This window comes from Cnephaeus nilssonii, assembly GCF_951640355.1.
Source record: "Cnephaeus nilssonii genome assembly, chromosome: 15".
Taxonomy (NCBI): Eukaryota; Metazoa; Chordata; class Mammalia; order Chiroptera; family Vespertilionidae; genus Cnephaeus; species Cnephaeus nilssonii.
The window spans coordinates 9,846,651-9,865,340 of record NC_137086.1 but is presented as its reverse complement, the minus strand read 5'-3'; the positions used below and the strand labels follow the sequence as shown (position 1 = coordinate 9,865,340).

Here is an 18,690-nt window from a genome sequence, read left to right as displayed (position 1 = left end):
GATGGGCGGGGCGGGGACGAGGTGGGAGATGAGATGGGCGGGGCGGGGACGAGGTGGGAGATGGGATGGGCGGGGCGGGGCGGGGACAAGGTGGGAGATGAGGTGGGCGGGGCGGGGACGAGGTGGGAGATGAGGTGGGCGGGGCGGGGACGAGGTGAGAGATGAGGTGGGCGGGGCGGGGACGAGGTGGGAGATGGGATGGGCGGGGCGGGGACGAGGTGGGAGATGGGATGGGCGGGGCGGGGACGAGGTGGGAGATGGGATGGGCGGGGCGGGGCGGGGAGGAGGTGGGAGACAAGGGCTAGCGTCGCGGCGGGGATTAGAGGAGAGGCCGGGTCAGCAGACGCCCAACCTCCAGGGGCTGCGCCAGGGTTCCAAATGCGGACACAGAACCCTGTAGCACTGCCAGGGGCCCGGGACCCCGCACACATCCCCGCACCGCCGCGCGCCCAGCAGCCGGGTCCTTCAGCCAGGCCCGCCCCCTTCCAGGACGCACCTGCGAATAGCCCAGCTCTAGTCACTCTCCTCAGGTCCCGCCCCCTCCGGCAACTTCCTCCGCTCAGGGCCACCCTGACCGGAACACCGCCCCTCCTGCAGCCCAGGCCCCGCCCCTTTCAGTCCGGAGCCCGGAAGCGCCTCGGGCCCTCGCCTTTCAACCTTCCGGCCTCCTCGCCGACTCCGGCTCGTTTCGCCCCGGTACTGCGTCAACACGTCTGCACGTGAGACGCGGGGTTCCTGCGCGGTGTAACAGCTTCCGGCGGAGCCTGAGTGTTGATGTCCCGCGTCCGAGGCCGCGTGGGGCTAAAAGCTGAGCGAGCTCAGGAAGAATAAGGGGGAATTCTAGTGTCTGCCGCGGTAACCTCATCAGCCCGCCAAGATGGCGATGCAAGCGGCCAAGAGAGCGAACGTAAGTATCGGGGAAGTCTGCCGAGGAGGGGAAGGACTTCGCTGTGCACTCGCGGCGGCGTGGGTCAGGGCATTCCTGGCCCTTCCCCGTTCCCAGGCCGGGGGAGCCCGGAAGTTACCGGGCTGCCGGAGGGAAGTCCAGCTGGCCTGGTCCTGGAGCCACATCTCCGCCCCCACCCCCTTTGGGAGTTCTCCTTCCGTCTCTTATCCTCGTGTCAGCGATAGCGTTAGCCCGACAGCCTTTGTGGCCTCACCTTCAGCCTGGCGTCTGCATCTTCCCGGCTTAAACGTCAATAGCACAGATACGTCCCCGATAAATAACTTAATGGTCCACAGGCAACGAGAGCCTGAGAGTCTTCTCATCACGGAGCTTTTTGGATCCTTCATGGGCTTTTTAATTTAGTTTTTTATTTGTTTCATCGATTTTTTTAGAGGGGAGGGGTGGGGGAGAGAGAGAAACATCGATTTGTTGTTCGACTTATTTATGCTGTCATGTATGTGCCCTGTCATGTATGTGGAGATGGAACCACAATCTTACCTTGGCTTATGGGGAGGACGCTGTAACCAACTAAGCTACCCGGCTGGGGCACATCCTTCATGTTTTGATTCAACAACATTTTTAAGCATCTACGATGTACCAGACTTGCGAGATAGGAAACAATTCATCAGTTTTATTAATTGAAAAGCTACCAGGTGCAAGACACTAGTCTAGGTGTTGGAGATGCAGCAGTGACTAAAACAGAAAGCCCAGCTGCTTACATCCTTACGTTAGAGAGGAGGGCGTTATGGAACCCTAAAAAAAAAAAAAGAGTCAAAAAAGTGTTCAACTCTACGGTGCTGAAAGGTATAGTAAGATGAGGACAGATAATTGGACATGGTGATGTGGAGACTTTTATGATTTTCATTTCAGTGGATGAAAACAGTAGTGGTGGGGTGAAATGGAGGATGGGAGTTTCAGAAAGAGGAGACAGTTCTTTCCACAAGTTTTCATGTAGACAGGGAGAAGATCAATTAGGTGATAGCTGGCTTTTCCTTTTTAAGATGTATGACACAAGGTGTATTTGTATGCCAGTGGGAATGATGATCTAGTAAGTGGGAGAAACGAGAAAGATGGGTTAAGTTCAGGAGTGGTTTGGAGTAGATGAGGGGTTGGCATAGTACTGAGAGGGAAAGTGGGTTCATATGGATGAGTGTAGATTGGCAGGTTTTGTAACATGAATATAACGTATTTACCATTTGGTCATATCTATTTTTTTCCCAGTAAACAAGAGCCAAGGTCATCTCTCAGTATGGGCAGGGAAGAGAATACACAGCCCAGCTCAGACATTAGAGGGGGTGGGGGTGGTAAGGTGTGAGGAGAGAAGAGCAGTTTGAGAAAGCAGATTTACTAGGGAAGTATATGTGATTGACAGTGTTGATCATCTGTTTGAACTTATCCTTGAATCTTAAAATCTAAACTTTATTGTACGTACTTGTTTAGCATTTGTCACCCCTACTAGTTTGAGGGCAGGGAATAGGTATATTATTCTTGGATTTATACAACGCAGCTTAGTGCCTGAAATAGTTGCCAATTTAATAAGTAGTGAGCAAATTAAAGACTATTATGTAATGTTCATAAGGAGCACAGAATCTGGGTGGGATATATATATATATTTGAAAGTCATCAACTCAATGTGGAAATCATGTGTGTGGTAAAGAGACTGTGTAGAGTTTGGGGGGTACATGAAGAATCAAGACAAGAAGTCTAAAGATAAAACTCATTGGAAGAGCATATTTTAATGGCAAAAAAAGACTGAGGAGAACTAACTAGCCAGAGAGTTAGGAGAAAGCCACGGAGATAGTGCCAGAGGCTCAGAGGAGTTCTGAATGATTCGAATTGGACGCTGCAAGTAAAAAGTGTGAGTAAAAGCACTCTCATCCGAGTTTTGGATTGGAAGCTACATTGTGGTAGATTGGTGAGTGTCAGTGAAGTAAAGAGTATAAGGCAGTAACTATAGACTTCCTCTTTCCAGATGTTTGACTGAAGAAGAAAAAGAGAGCAAGATAGAATAATAGAGAGTAATAAGTTTGGGGAATGCAGAAACCTTGTCTTTTTTCCTTCACTGTGTAATCCTAATACTGCTAACCTGGTGTATATGTAAAGAAGGTGCTCAGTAGCCCTAGCCGGTTTGGCTCAGTGGATAGAGTGTTGGCCTTCGGACTGAAGGATCCCGGGTTCGATTCCGGTCAAGGGCACATGCCTGGGTTGCAGGCTGGGTCTCCAGTGGGGGCCATGCAGGAGGCAGCCAATCAGTGATTCTCTCTCTCTCTCCCTCTACCTTCCTTTCTGAAATCAATAAAAAAAATTTTTTTTTAAAAAAAAGGTGCTCAGTAAATATTTTTGAATGAATGAAAAGGGAGCCAAATAAGTATTTTGTTTTCTGTCATGATGGCAGTACATAAGCAAACTGCTCACCCGAGGAAATGAAACAAACCAGTCGTATTGGCAATCAAATATAAATAAATGATAAATATATTGACTGAAAGCCTGGGTTTTGTAGTAGCCCCTTATTCCTACTAATAGTCTTCCCTATAATCAGTGCCCAGTTGCTTTTCCAAAGAGCATGCCATTTTCAGTATAGTAGATTATAATTTTTAGTCTTGGCTTTATTTGTTTACTATTTTTTATTGTGAGACTTTCTTGTTCATTATGAGAATTTTTTTAAACAGTAGCATTCTTTCTCCTAATTATGACAATACATATTTCTCATTTTAGATTCGACTTCCACCTGAAGTAAATCGGATTTTGTATATAAGAAATTTGCCTTACAAAATCACAGCTGAAGAAATGTATGATATATTTGGGAAATACGGACCTATTCGTCAAATCAGAGTGTGAGTTTACTGAAACTTTTGAAATGTCATTTAAATAAAATGATTGCAAAATCTATAACCTTGGAATTATAGCTGACAAGGGGGCCTAGAGCCTCCGAGGCTAATTGAAGTCAGGGAAATGAGATTATTTTCCTTTTTTGTTTGTTTGTTTGTTTGTTTGTTTGTTTGCAAAGGGGAACTACCTACTGAGGCCCTTGTGATCCAGCTCAATGAGAGCCAACTAATTGTGAAGTTACTGAGAGCATGAATAATTTGAAAGGTCTGGAAGGGAAGAAAGGAACTAACATTTATTGCACACCTGCTATTTGTAAAGTCAGAAACTATGCTGCTATTATATGCATTAACTCTAATTATTTCAACAATCTTCACTGTCTCTTTTACTGACTGCAGAATTTCTGAATAAACTGAGTAAATGGATATAAAAGTAACTGAGAAAAATGATATTTTTTCCAACTACAGCTTTCTGTGGAAGATTTAAAAGTATAAGGAACCCTTTCCCTGATCTGCTCTTTAAATTAAAATAAATATTTTTTTAAAGAAAAACTCCATTCAGACATTGCTGACTAATAGGAGCCATCACTCCTCAATACTGTACTTTCCAGTGTAAGACTGAAAATTGATTCTTAGTATGAGAAGTAGGAAAGACTAGAACATGAAGATTATGACAAAGTTTCAAACTAGTTTTTTGCGGTTACTGGTTAGGCAACTGTATTAGTATTCTTGACATAACAGTAAGTTTAACGTATAGCTATTTCACTTAAAAACAAAAATTACCTAATTCAAGAAATTACAGGATTATCCAGCATACCCTTCCATAAGATTTATTTCCTGTAATGGTTTTCAGGTAAATATTTGTTTAATTAAGTCTGATTCAACTCTGCAGGGGGAACACACCTGAAACTAGAGGAACAGCTTATGTGGTCTATGAGGACATCTTTGATGCCAAGAACGCGTGTGATCACCTGTCTGGATTCAACGTTTGTAACAGATACCTCGTGGTTTTGTACTATAATGCCAACAGGGTGAGTATAGCACAGTTCTCGTCCTGGGGGAGCCCATACAGGAGTTCCTGCAGAACTGCACCATTAGGGGAGATGGGTACTCTGAGATCCATTCTGGCTGATGCTATTAGTGGAATTCATTGGACCATAGATTGGTAACTGTTAACTTTGGCACTTACCACATTTTTCAGGCATTTCAGAAGATGGACACAAAGAAGAAGGAAGAACAGTTGAAGCTTCTCAAGGAGAAATATGGCATCAATACAGATCCACCAAAGTAAACGTTTTCTGCATTTTTATTTTGGACTGAAAACCCATGAATCACCACCCTACCCTTTTTCAATTTTAATGCTGAGTATTTCAGTTTCTTGAGCTTTAGAATGATGTGCTTGAAACTTTGATACATGTTAGAATATATTAGTAAACGTGTAGCTTTTTGTAAAACATGTCAGTGTTTTCTCTTGAATTTTCCCCTCCTGTTTGGTACTGGGGTGGAGGTTAGGGGAAATAGCAGTTGAACCATCTCAGGAATGCTGTGGTGGTAGGTGGTCCTAGGGACTGAGCTTCTTGAGCAGAGAGCTTTTTGTATTCTTAATGCCTCCAGTGTGCAATCCAGAGCTTAGCCATCAGGGAACTTGTGAGAGGGTCGTCATTTATTGAATGGCTATTAATAATGAAATCTTCATAATAATGCAGTGTAGGTAGTATCTCCATTTTGCAGATAAGGAAATCAAAGCTCATCATGTTGGTTGAATGAATAAAATGCTTACATTAAGAAGTTGCTGTAACATCAACCAGTTATTAACCATGCCAGTACATTTGAATAATAATTTACGGTTAACCAAAAGACCTTTGTTGATATGGGTACCCTTGTGTTTAGAACAGAGGTCTATTCTAGAAATGGCCAAACAACAGCACATTGTTAGAAATTTGAGAGCAAGCAGCTTGGGTAGTGTTGGTTGTTTCATGTATGAGATTGTATTAATGTAGTCTTTCTGTTTAGTTAATAAGTGTCTGTGTATATTTTGGACTTTATATTATATCTTTGCTATACAAAAATATGTGATGTTTATTATAATCATGAGTTCTCATGGCATGGAAATAGTACGGTTATTACCACATTCATCATAGTCTGGCAGCCTGGAGGAGATAGCTGTAATTTTCTTTTTATAGTTTAGGTATAAAACAAATGGAAAAACATGGGCTAATTGTATATATATAAATATAAAACTATAACCCAAAACCAACTTGAAGGGTACAAGAACTAAATCATTTAACTGGACAAACAGCATCTATTCTACTTTTAAATGCACTTAGCTTTGAAATCTATCATTACTTTAAGAAAACAGGCTATTATATCCTTTTGTACTATCTTCTCAAAGCCTACTATTGAAAATGAGGAAATAATTGTCTTCTTTACTTATGTCTGAGTGCTTTTTGAAAGCACTGTAAGTCATTTCTGAGGGCAGGCATATGACAAAGGAGCCACAGCTGTAATTTTCTTATGAATGCTTTTGTGAATTCCGTATCAATTATTGTAATGCATGATGTGCCTTTAGGTATTTACAAATTTAAAACTAATTTTCTAAAAGACATTTTTGTAAGAGGAAAACAAATTAGACGTACAGTATGATGTGTCTAAGTGGCAGACTGGCTTGCCAATAGTGTAGTTGTTTGAAATTAACAACCAGGGGAAATTCCTATTGACAATTATGGCCAGCCCATCATTTGGATTCATGTATCTGTTAGCTGAATTTCATGATCTTAAGATTTTTCTAAATTCTCTGTAACTGTTTGGCAATTTTGTGGCCTGTCCCAGTTAAGATATAAGAACTTTAATTTAGTGGACAAATATTAAGGACCTGCTCAGTGCCAGGTCTGTGTATGCTAAGACGCTGAGGATACAGTTACAATTCGCCCTCTGTACTAGGCATCGAAGGCTCAGTTTTTCAAACTGCTTTTATGGGTGCAAGGAATGATTGTGTCCATGCACATGTATGTACACACACGACTGTCAGAGCTGCTTTACATTCTTCGAGGTTAAATTTCTAGTTTCTAAGAAAGATGTTGTATGACTCGAGGATGTGTTAACCAGAAGTTTGAAAATGACTGATATGACAGCTCATCGTCACTCTCCTGCTTAAAAACTTTCAATGGCTCTCTCGGGACAATGTCCAAACTTGTGAGCATACTGTATCATGATTCTCTGCATCATCTTTAAGAGCGTCAGTAGAGCGGGGCCTGTGAAGCCTGGCATGTCCTTTCCAGGTGCTAACCAGTAGGTATATGTAGTTTATGTTTGTGTTGGTTCTTAGTGAGTGTCTCCTTTTACCACCTGTGCTATACTAGGACATACTCTAGACTGATCTTTCATATCAGCGGTCGCCAACCTCTCGGACCTCCCGGACCACCAGTGGTCTGCGGACCACCGGTTGGCGACTGCTGTTTTATATGACTCCGTAATGGTCACCTCCAGTGGTCCTTGGTGCCATTTTTAGATATCCTATTGGTGTCACAGCAGAAAACATGAGAAAACAGGCTGAGTTCTCAGAAATTATCATAGACTTTTGTGTCAAGGAAAGCTGGAAGCTAAGACATTCTGAAGAAAACACCCCAGAAAGGAGTGAATGCAGCCCTTCTAGCTGGCCTAGTTCCATAGAAGTGAGCCCAGGGACTGGGTGGTGAAAAGCAATGCAACCCCTTTCTCATGTCATTCTCCCCACCCTAAAGACTGCTTCTTTCACTCCTCAGTCCTCAGCAGAGGGCCACGGCCAGGACTTCCTGGAGACAAAAGGGTAGATGAAGTCACCAAGATGATGAGCCCCGCCCCCGCCCCCCCCCCCCCATATCATATATATGACGTGAGTCTGTGAAGGAAACTAGTACCATCCCCAGCCCCTCTCAGTCTTAACAATCTCAAGTTAAGAGGTTGCTGACAGAATACTCCTAAGTTTAAAAACTATTCCAACTAAAAGAAAAGTCTCCTAGCCATATTGCCCCAGGCTCCTTTGATGAGCACACCAATAAGCGGGCTGATTTAAAACCTACCTGAGAACTCCCGCGAGTTACCGTTAATGCTGATTAAATTAAACAGTATATATGGAAACAATGCAGAAACATACATTCCTCTCTGAAGTAATTCCCAATGTAAGTTAGAACAGATCTAGATGCAACTAAGCAGTTAATGTGAAAACAATCTCAGAATCACAGTCTTTTCAAAAGTAACTTAATGTGAGTTAGCGTGCGGCTCTAAGGCCTACCACACCTTCATTTGTTCAGAGGCACAATGTTCTTTAAGTCCAAACAACTACAAATCTCAAGATCTCAAAGTGCTGAAATCCCACATTTGAGCCTGTGAGATGAGTGGCAAATAATACCTACTTTGTAGGGCTGCTTAGATGATTGGTGACCAATTTATTTTAAAATATACAGAACAAAGCTCAGCATGTACAGTATTCACACTGTAATGATATTTATTCTCTCTCCTGGCTACTTGGAAGGCTCCTTTCCACTATTTTCCCAAAGGCGACTGGCTTATGTCGTCCTTCAAGTACTTCCTATCTACAATAAGGATGGACAGGAATTTGTCAAGCACAGAGCCTTTATTTTACATGTCATTTCCAAAGAGGACAGTTTGTAAGTCAGCAGCCAACAATTTCTAAGAGAGAAAGTGACAGCAAAGGTAACTGGCTCAAGTCCCTCTGTGTACGCCATGTACATTTCGTGTCTGAGCACCTTGTGTGTCTGGCTTAAGTGAAGGTAAGGCAGTGTAGATTGTGCAAACAAGAAATCTGTGTTGTGTTCTCAAGAATGGCTATTACATGCATCACGCAAAATGTACAACCTGAAATGTTTCGATCTGCAACCAAAGTTTCCTCAAGCAAAGATGCGCGTGAACAGTGACCAACACATACAGAGCAGCTTGGGCAGAAAGAATGAGTGATGTCGTGGGGCAGCGAGGTTAGCACACTGATCAAGAGCCCCAAGCAGGAGGAGCCGTCCCAGTGGCAGAGCAGGCTAGGAGGGTGAGCAGCAGCCATCTCCAGCCACCGTAAGTTCCTTCCTGCCTTCACTCTAAGTTGAGCAGCTCCACGTCAAAGATGAGGGTGGCATTGGGAGGGATGACACCGGGGTGGCCAGTGACTCCATACGCCACATCAGGGGTGCAGGTCAGCTTCGCCCTCTGCCCCAAGCTCATCTAGCAGGGATGGGGGCAGATGGGGAGAGGAGAAAGAGGACCCAGCTTGATTTAAAAGAAAAAAGTAAGGTAACTATGGCATTTTCCCAAACCATCCTCATGGTAACTGAAAACCTGAGATGAATTTTATGCATGGCACACATATATGTTATGTGTTAAAATATGTTGTAACATGCAGATTCTGCCTCAGAATAGCAGAAACTTGACTGTAGGACAGTAACTTTCACAAAGCAGTCTCTAATTCATTCATCCAACAAACTGCTGGTTATCAAGTAGTATATGGCCCAAACACTTCTATTTGTTCATAATTGTTCCCCACCCTCTTCCTAAAGAGGGTGTCTAAAGCACATGTACCTGCATACAATTAAGTAGGTGGCAGGCAGTTCATTAGAGAACTTGAGATCAGAGCCACAGCAAGGTGGAGAGGGCTAAAAGAACTACAGTGGAGCATCAGATGGCTTCACAGACCCAGGAAGCAGAGCTTGAACAGGGCTCATCACAGCAGTCATCAAGACCCATCTTGTGCCCCGCCGGTGTAGCTCAGTGGTTGAGCGTCAATCTATGAACCAGGAGGTCATGGTTCAATTCCCAGTCAGGGCACATGCCCAGGTTGTGGGCTCCATCCCCAGTGTGGGGCGTGCAGGAGGCAGCCGACCAATGATTCTCTCTCATCATTGGTGTTTCTATCTCTCTTCATCTCCCTTCCTCTCTGAAATAAAAAATAAAAAAAAAGACCGGCCTGGCATTAGTGAGACTTGGTGAAATGTGAATAAACTGATTTTAAAATACTGAATATCTGACTCAAAAATTTGATTAGTTAATAGTATTGTATCAATGTTAATGTCCTGATTTTTATCACCTATAATAATAAAAGCATAATATGCTAATTAGGCCGGACCAACCCGGGGCTACAAAGGAAGCCCGGGTCCCAGGTGCCAGAGGGAAGCCAGTGCCGGCAGCCGGGGAAGGAAGGCCTACTCTTGCACGAATTTTGTGCATCGGGCCTCTAATTGTATTATGATCATGTAAAATGTTACCATTTGGGGAAGCTGGGTAAAGAACATGGGAATTCTATTCCTGCAATATTTTTGCAAGTCTGAAATTGTGTTTTTTTTTAAAGTCCACCTTGGCCTACCCTACCCCAACTCTTCTGCTGCCTTGGTCAGGGACAGCTGGTAGCTCACAAGCCCCCCAGCCAGTTTAGTTCTGATCAAACCCAGGGGATGAGCTTGACATATAAGAGCCCCCAGTGACACAAAAGAGTCATGCTGGCAACAAAAAGGGTGGGGACAAAGCCAGGACTGAAACTAGATGGTGTGCAGTAGTGGTCTGTGATAGGGTGGGGGCAGTGTTGAGCTCAGATCCCGACTCCTCAAATCCCCCATAAGGAGGATCTTCATCCTACCTGGGCTGCACCCTCTTCAAAACCCTTGATGACTTCCTGTTTGCCAATTCTGAACTTGAAAGGTTTGTTTCTGTCTCTGGATGAATCAAATTTCTTCCCATTTTGGAGCATTCCTGTGAAAACAAGAATAAGGTGGAAAAGAGCTGTGATCATGAGTCAATTGCCAGTTCGGGCTCAAAGCATCTAAAACGGATTCCTATTCTGTACTAACCTCCTCTTCCAATCTTCCCCATCGGACCTATTGCCCAAACAAGAAACTTGGACTCTCCCTCTGCCTTATCCCGTATACAGCCTATCAACAAGTCCTTCATATCTTTGGAATCACCTATTTTCTCCATTTCTATTACCACCATCCCGGGGCCTCACCGAGGCACCATCCTGTCTAACTTGTGTATAGGAATAACCTCCAATGGGTCTTTGCTCCACTCTTACTTCAGGATTTGGCTGTTACCTGCCTGATAACCCTCTCTCTGCTCTCCACTTTCTTCTCTTGCCATGTCCTATTCAGGTCACACCTTTCTCAAATGCCTCTGCACTTAAACCTTCTGTTAAAAATATGACAAGAAGGTATGCCATAGCATGGGAGATGTTAGAAATGGTATAACCAACAAAAGACTCATATCTAGAATAAATAAAGAACTTCATAAATCAAAAGACAATCTAATGTTTTTTAATGGTCAGAATTTAAGCAGACAAGAGGATATCCAAATGGCCAATAAGTACATGAAAAGATACTCAACTTCATGAGTCTTTAGGACAATGCAATTCAAACCCACAATGAGATACCACTGGGCACCCAGAGTGGGCCAAAAGCAAAACAAAACTTGGTAAAATCAAGTGTTGATGAGGATGCAGGAGAACTGGCACTCTCAAACATTGCAAGTGGAAGTGGAAATTGGCACAACTTTGGAAAGCTATTTGCGGTATCTGGTGAAGCTGAACAGGCATAAATAACCCTGTGCCCTGGTGATTCCACTTCTGGGCATATACCTAGCCAAAATGGGTACAGATGTGGATCAAAAGAAATCTTTGTTCAAAACAAGACTATTCATGATAACCCAAAACTATAAACAACCCAAATGGCCATCAACTATAGAAAGGATAATGTGTAGTATCCTATATAATGAAAGGCTAATATGCAAATCGACCAAATGGTGGAACCACCGGTCGCTATGATGAGCACTGTCCACCAGGGGGCAGATGCTCAATGCAGGAGCTGCCCCTGGTGGTCAGTGCACTCCCCCTGTGGAGCCAGAAGCCGGGCTCACGCTGGCTGGAAAGCACAGCAATGGCAGGAGCCTCTCCCGCCTCCACAGCGACACCAAAGATGTCTGACTGCCAGCTTAGGCCCGCTGGAGGGGGGGAGGAGCGGGCATTCATTCCCCCCCCCCCCCAGTGCACAAATCTCGTGCACCCAGCCTCTAGTATTCATATAATGAACACAGAGGCAAGGAATGATACAAAAATAGAAAAGAACAATCATGCTGCATAAATCTCACAGACATAATATTGAGTAAATAAGCCAAACATAAAAGAGTACACACTCTAGCCCTGGCCAGGTTGGAGTGTGGTCCCATACACCGTAGGTTGCAGATACAAAACCTGGTGGGCCGCATATGGGAAGCTACCTATCAATGTTTCTCTCTAAAAATAAACATGTCCTTAGGTGAGAATTATAACAAAGAATACACTCTGGTTCCATTTATATGACAGGCAAAACCAATCCATGCGAACAAGTCAGGACACTGATTATCTTCAGGGAGGTGTGATAACTGGGAGGAGACAGAAGGGAGACTCCTGGGGGTGCAGGAAATGCACATGTTGATCTGTGTGGTGGTTACCTGAGTGTGATCACTTTGAAAAATGTCATGGAGCTGTACATTTCAGATTTATTCTCTACTATATTTATATTTAATAAAAAATATTTACCCAAAAGTCCCATATAATCTACTGTGATGAGAGAGTCCCTCCTCAAACCAGAGCCACTCCTAGCTGATGTTGGTGTTTAATGCATGCTGCCTGCTCTCTGTATGTATTGTGAAAAGTCTTTGCAAAAAGATGTTGTGGTTTCAGTAATTTGATAAGTACAGATCCGTCTGCAACATGTAGGACAGATAAATTGATTACACAGGTCAGAGGCCCCAGAAGACTCGAGGTAATTAGGCCACATCACTGGGAGATAAAACACAGCTCCAGTCACTGACGTCAGCGACCAGCAACACAGCAGTTGAGAAAAATACCCCCAGTATCTGTCTAGAATTAACCTGCACTTCACACTGGCCCAGAGAACTGCTAAAAAATGGCCCCATCTCCATACATCTTAGGAATTAAACTGGCCTTGTTGTCTGCTAAGTAGCTGTCATCAGGTTTGCCCCATTGGGAAGCAGGTCACAGAGCAGAGCACTCACCCTCCCCCTGCCTTGGAACAAACACCTGTTTGTGATCTTCCTGCCAGCAGTCTCAGGAACTCCATCTAGAGCAGTGGTTCTCAACCTTCCTAATGCCGCGACCCTTTAATACAGTTCCTCATGTGGTGGTGACCCCCAACCATAAAATTATTTTCGTTGCTACTTCATAACTGCAATTTTGCTACTGTTATGAATCGTGATGTAAATATCTGTGTTTTCCGGTGGTCTTAGGTACCCTGCTAGCGGTTCTCAACCTGTGGGTCTCTTCCTACAGGTTCTAGAAGGTTCACAGCCTACCTGCCCTTCCAATACAGATCACCCAAGAGGGGTCAGCAGAGACGCAGCCCCTCCGCTGGCTCCCACAGCAATGCTGTCATCCCACCCCTCACACTGCACCAGGGCCTGGCATGACTCGTTTGCCCTCTCCCACCCCCAGAGCCCCAGTGCCCAACACAGCATTTTGCACACAGTAGGTGCTCTATAACAGTAGGCTGAACTGAATAGACTATTTCTGGGGAAAAAAGGTTCTGAGGAAGCCACCCACCTCTTCTCTAATAATACCATATGATGAAAAGGGAGTCTGCAGGGATGGGCAGGGCTCTCCGAGCTGTACAAAGGGATTTCCAGATATCAAACAGAACCAGGAGGGCCAGGGCTCCACTCTGCCCACACAGAGGCGAGGAACCACGGATGACTCTTGCTGGTATAAGTGGGGAGGGGTTAACCTTGCAAGCCCCCTTCCTCATTCCCACAAGGCTGGCTGCGAGAAGTGGGGGATAGCTGGTCAGATGGAGACTTGGTTGCCTTAGGCTTTGGGCCTGATGCAGGGGATCAGATGTGTCTGGAGAGGAGTGTTAGAGGAGAGACCTACCGCGGGAAGGGCAGGTCTGATGAGGGCTAGGGGAACAAGGCCTACCTGTGTAGTGCACCACACACGTCTGGCCCTTCTTGGGGAATGTCCTTCCTGCAAGAAGACATGAGGGCAGATGAACAAATAAGGTAGACAACGTCACCGGGGACATTCAGGTGTGAATGTCCATACCAGGAAGATGCCCCTGGCTCTAGTTCTGGCTCTGTGCCTTGGATAAGCCAGATTCATCACATCACCTCTCTGGCCTTGACTGGAACTTGATTTCCTTGGGTTCCTCCACTCCACTCGCTCCTGGTTCTTTTCCTTACTTTGATTGCTCCTTTTACTTTCCCTCATCTAGTCCACAAGCCTTCACTGGCATCTAGTCCACAAGCCTTCACTGGCAGCCTACTATGTGCCAGGCCTGGATTAGATTCCAGAAACAGAGCAATGTATGAACTCATGAGGAAGCTAGGGAAACAGACACATACATAAGTAGATTCTGAGGCAGGGTGATGACTGTGATCAAAGATGAATAAACACATTCACAAATATTTACCGAACGCCTGGACCTGATTTGGGGATTATAGCAGTAAACCACATAGGCAAGATCCCCACTCCTTTTGGAGGGGGACTAATAATCCTCAAATAAACAAGGTAATTATAGGTTGTGATAAGTTCTCTAAAGATGAATTAAAGAGAGACAGTGGGCAGGCCGTTTTAGAAAGGGCGGTCCAGGATGGCCTCTCAGAGCTGAGACTTGAGGAAGAGCAAATGTTGGAAAACCACTGAAGGAAGAAGGATCAGTAAGTGCACAAGCCGGAGGCAGGAAAGGGCCGGTGCATTTGCAGAATAGAAAGGAGGCCAGGAACTAGAAAGAAGGGGGGCGGGAGGAGTGAGGAGTGGAAAGGAGCCGGACCAGGCCGGAGCGTGCAGAGCTGGTTTAATTCTAAGTGCAACAGAAAGCCGCTGGAGGGCTGTAAGCAAGAATGACCTAATCTGAATTAAGATTTTATAAGATCACTCTGGCTGCTGTGTGTAGGATAGACGGTCAGGCGCCTGTTGCAGTAATCCAGACAGGAAATCAATGATGGCTGGAATTAATGTGGTGGCAGCGGAGAAGAGAGCAAAAGAGATGGGAGATATACTCTAGAAGCGGAGCTGACAGGGAGTGGAGATGGGGTCTAGGATGAGGGAGAAGGAGAAGTCAAGCACAACGCTTGGGTTTTCAGTGTGGGCAGCTAGGTGGGTGGTAGAATAGATTGCTGAGATGGGGAAGACTGGGAGGACAGATTTATGAGGGTGGCGATCTTTTTTTTAAATATGTGTTTATTGATTTCAGAGAGAAAGGGAGAGGGAGAGAGAGATAGAAACATCAGTGATGAGAGAGAATCCTTGATCAGCTGCTCTCTGCACACCCCCCACCTGACACCAAGCCCGCAACCCAGGTATGCGGGTGGCAATCTTGCGATGCCCATTAGACATCTTAGTTTATATTGCAAGTGGGCAGATGGGGAGTCTGCACTGGAGGTATCAATTTGGGTGGAATTGAAAGCCAGGAGGCTGGATAACAATGCCTTGGGAGGGCTAATGACTGAGCCAACACCTGGAGGACTCCATGGGAACCCACAGCGGGGAGCAACTGACTGGGTGTCAGGGAAAGCATCAGGGAGAAGATAATGGTTAAACTGGGATCTTAAAGATGGGTAGTTTGCCAGAGGAAATAAAGGGAGATAATCTGGGAAGAGTGAACCGCAGGTTCAAAGGCCTAGAGGCAAGCATCGTGGGAGTCCTGTCTGGTTCCCTGCTGTAACTCTAGGGCCCAGCACACAGTACGTATTCAACAAATATTTGCTGAATAACTGGTGAGTGTTTAACAACTTTCAGGCAGCTTGCTAAAACTGGAGAAGAAAATGGTAGTGGGGGTAGGGACTGGTAATGAGAGGTTATGCTCTACTATGGAAGGTAAGAATAAGTTATCTCGCCCTGGCCGATGGCTCAGTTGGTTGGAGCGTCGCTTTGTGCACCAAGAGGTTTCGGGTTCGATCTCCCATCCGGGCATGTATGAGAGGCAACCGATCAATGTTTCTCTCTCACATTGATGTTTCTCTCTCCCTCTCTTCCTTCCTCTCTCTCTCAAAATCAATAAACATATCCTTGCCGAAACCGGTTTAGCTCAGTGGATAGAGCGTCGGCCTGCGGACTCAAGGGTCCCAGGTTCGATTCCGGTCAAGGGCATGTACCTTGGTTGCGGGCACATCCCCAGTAGGGGGTGTGCAGGAGGCGGCTGATCGATGTTTCTCTCTCATCGATGTTTCTAACTCTCTATCCCTCTCTCTTCCTCTCTGTAAAAAATCAATAAAATATATTTAGAAAATAAAATAAAATAAAATAAACATATCCTCGATGAAGATTTAAAAAAAAAAAAAGGAAAAGGAAAATTTAAAAAGAGAAAAGAAAAAAAATAGGTGATCTCACCATCTGCCTGGAGAAGGAGATGGAAGTTTCGCTAAAATATTTTCTGCCTGGGGAGGGACATGGTCAAAAAGGCTGTGGTGTAGAAAGTGAGTTGGAGTGAGGCGGGAGGCCAGGTGGAAGGCAGGGAAGTGGGCCTGGCGGCGGGAAGAGCAGCAGCTCAGAGGCTGAGCAGAAACCCGGGTGAGAGATGACGGAGGCCTGGACCAAGGTAGGGAACAGAGCCTGGAGATAGTCAGAAGGACCTGACAGAACTTGGTGTGAGGCTTAATCAAGACAGGCATCCCAGCACTGCGTAGGCATTCGTGTTGAAATATGAATTTGAATATGAAATATGAATCCCCTGCAGGGTTACATACAGCATGGTTGTCTGGCCCTTTTGTGCTTCCTAGACTCGGGGTTTTGTTTATTTTTTGTTGTTGTTAATTTTCCCCATTTATTTGGTTCCCTCCCCACCCCCTTCCCAATTGATTTTTAGATGGCGTGGAAGGAAGGGGAAGAGACACAGAGAGAGAGAGAAACATGGTTGCCTCCTGCACGCACCCTGACCAGGGCTGGGGATCCAGACTGCAACCGAGGTACATGCCCTTGACCGGAGTCCAACCCCGGACCCTTCCTTCCGGCCGCAGGCCGATGCTCTATGTCCACTGAGCCAAATCGGCGAGGTCGACTCGGGGTTGAAAACAGGCTGAAAGCAGAAAGCCGGAGCGCCTCCAGGCTTTCCCTAAAACTCATCCTCCTCAAGAGAACAGGCTCCTTGTCACCGGCCAGAGGGTGGATAAGAAAACTCAGCCTGGGAAGGGAGGAGGTCTCCAGTGCCCAGCAGAGCCGAGTGGCAGTGCCTGGAGGCGACCAGGCCTCAGGGACCTGCTTCCCAGGACGCAGCACCCAGGTCCCCGTGTGGCCGAGCTGTGCCCGCCCGTGATGCGGGGTAGAGCTGGGACTTCTAGGGACCACCGGCTTTCCGTGGGGCCTCCGGTTTTCGTGGGTGGGTGTCAGTAATGCCCGACATGAAGTTTGCCCGTCAGATCCTGCGGAAATGGGGGCTCCAGTCCGAACTAAGTTTTGGTGAAAAAACAGCTAGCTAGCTATTCTTTGCACCTGCAGACCCACCCGCACCAGGGTGAGGCCTGGCGTGTCGGGGTTGGGGAGCGAGCAGCGCTCATCCCAGAGAACAGGGAACACCGAGGAGAGCAAGTTCTGTTTGGGGCTTGCGGACTGGGAGGTGCCGGTGGGACCTCGGGGGAGAGGTGTAGCCGCAGCTGGATAAACGGACCACCGGGAACTCAGGTCGGAGGCCGGGCTGGAGCCTCCCACTGGAAGGCCATCGGCTTGCAGACGAGACAGAAAGTCACGGGAGCGGACGGGCTGGCGGAGAGGCTGAGTGGGGCGGGGAGGATGCAGTGAGATGCAGCGGCGGGGAGGGCGGCTGCTCCCTCTCCAGACGCGCCGGGTCCCCACCGCGTCTCGCCGCCCCGCCCGCAGGGGGCCGCCCACCGACCGCAGGCCGGGCACGGGCAGAAGAGACCCCAAAGCATGCCCTTCCCCCCGTTTCCAGAGCTCACCCAGCAGGGCAGGAAAAGCGGGGCTAACACCCGGCCCTGGGAACTCGGCGGCCGCGGATAACCGAGCGGCTCCGGCCGCGGCCTCCGGGCGGTGGCGGCCGCAGACCCCCGCCTCCCGCCGCCGCCCGCGCTCCCCCCTCCGGTGAGCCGGCTCAGAGGGCAGCAAGGACCGGCTCCTAAACCTCCCACGATCCCGCCCGGAGTCTCCTCCGGGGACCCCCTCCGAGGCCCTCCCCCCCGCCGTTGGGGCGCCCTCCACCCACCTCCGAATCAGACCCCCGCCCGCCCGCCCGGCTCCGCCCGGGACCCGTCCTCTCCCCCGGCTCCGCCGCCCGGTACCGTCTCCCGGGGAGATGGTCTCGATCTCCACGCCCATCGCGGTCCCACCGGCCCCGCCTCCGAGGGTCCCCGCTGCGGCCCCGACCCCGGCTCGGCTCTGGCTCCCGGTGCCGCCGGCGCTCCGACTCGCCTCCCCGCCGCCACTGCAGAGCCGGAGGAGGTGCGGCGGAGTCGGGACCTGCGCGGGGAGGGGCCACAGGAAGGGGGCGGCGGGGCGGGGCGGGGCGGCGAGGAAAGGTGGGGTCGGCCGGGGCGGGGCCGGGGGGAAGCGACCCCGACCCGCGGCTCTGGAGCCCAGCCCGGCTAACGAGCCGGACCCGCGGACGGGGAGGATGCTGAGCGAGGCGTGCAGGCTTTCCCGCATCCACCCGCTCACCTGTGCATCCATCCCTTCACCCATCCGTTCAACCCAGATTTATCTCTTGGGAATCTGCTTGCTCCCACAGATCAGGGGAAGGCCGGCAACTGAACCAGGCCTAACTAGTCGGGCTCACTGGCATGGGGTTCAGAACGTTTGGAAGCACCAGAGAGGTGCCTGCCCTCGCTGGGTGCCTGGATCTGCAGGAGCAAGCTGGAGGGTGGGGCGGGGTGGGGTGGGAGGGAGGGAGGTTCATTGCCAACCCTTCTCCACCCCTCTGAGTTCTGGTAGCTCTGCCCCACGCACAGGTG

At 47.6% G+C, this 18,690-nt stretch overlaps 2 protein-coding genes across 3 annotated transcripts; one reads left to right on the top strand and one right to left on the bottom strand.

Annotated features, from left to right (window-relative positions):
- The first annotated feature begins 644 nt into the window (after positions 1-644).
- Positions 645-5,227, top strand: SF3B6 (splicing factor 3b subunit 6). The gene is made up of 4 exons (XM_079792612.1): positions 645-907; positions 3,662-3,780; positions 4,664-4,802; positions 4,973-5,227. Exons 1-4 carry the CDS (start codon positions 878-880, stop codon positions 5,060-5,062), a joined length of 378 nt encoding a protein of 125 aa, XP_079648738.1. The 5' UTR covers positions 645-877; the 3' UTR covers positions 5,063-5,227.
- A 136-nt stretch (positions 5,228-5,363) lies between these two features.
- FKBP1B (FKBP prolyl isomerase 1B) lies at positions 5,364-18,151 on the bottom strand. Of its 2 annotated transcripts, none has more exons than XM_079792613.1 (4): positions 18,022-18,151; positions 13,709-13,756; positions 10,385-10,497; positions 5,364-8,979 (listed from the first exon to the last, which is right to left on the bottom strand). In XM_079792613.1, exons 1-4 carry the CDS (start codon positions 18,056-18,058, stop codon positions 8,851-8,853), a joined length of 327 nt encoding a protein of 108 aa, XP_079648739.1. In that variant the 5' UTR covers positions 18,059-18,151; the 3' UTR covers positions 5,364-8,850. The 2 variants fall into 2 exon arrangements, with proteins under 2 accessions (XP_079648739.1, XP_079648740.1); XM_079792614.1 differs by having other exon boundaries at positions 8,843-9,024.
- Between the last annotated feature and the right edge of the window lie 539 nt (positions 18,152-18,690).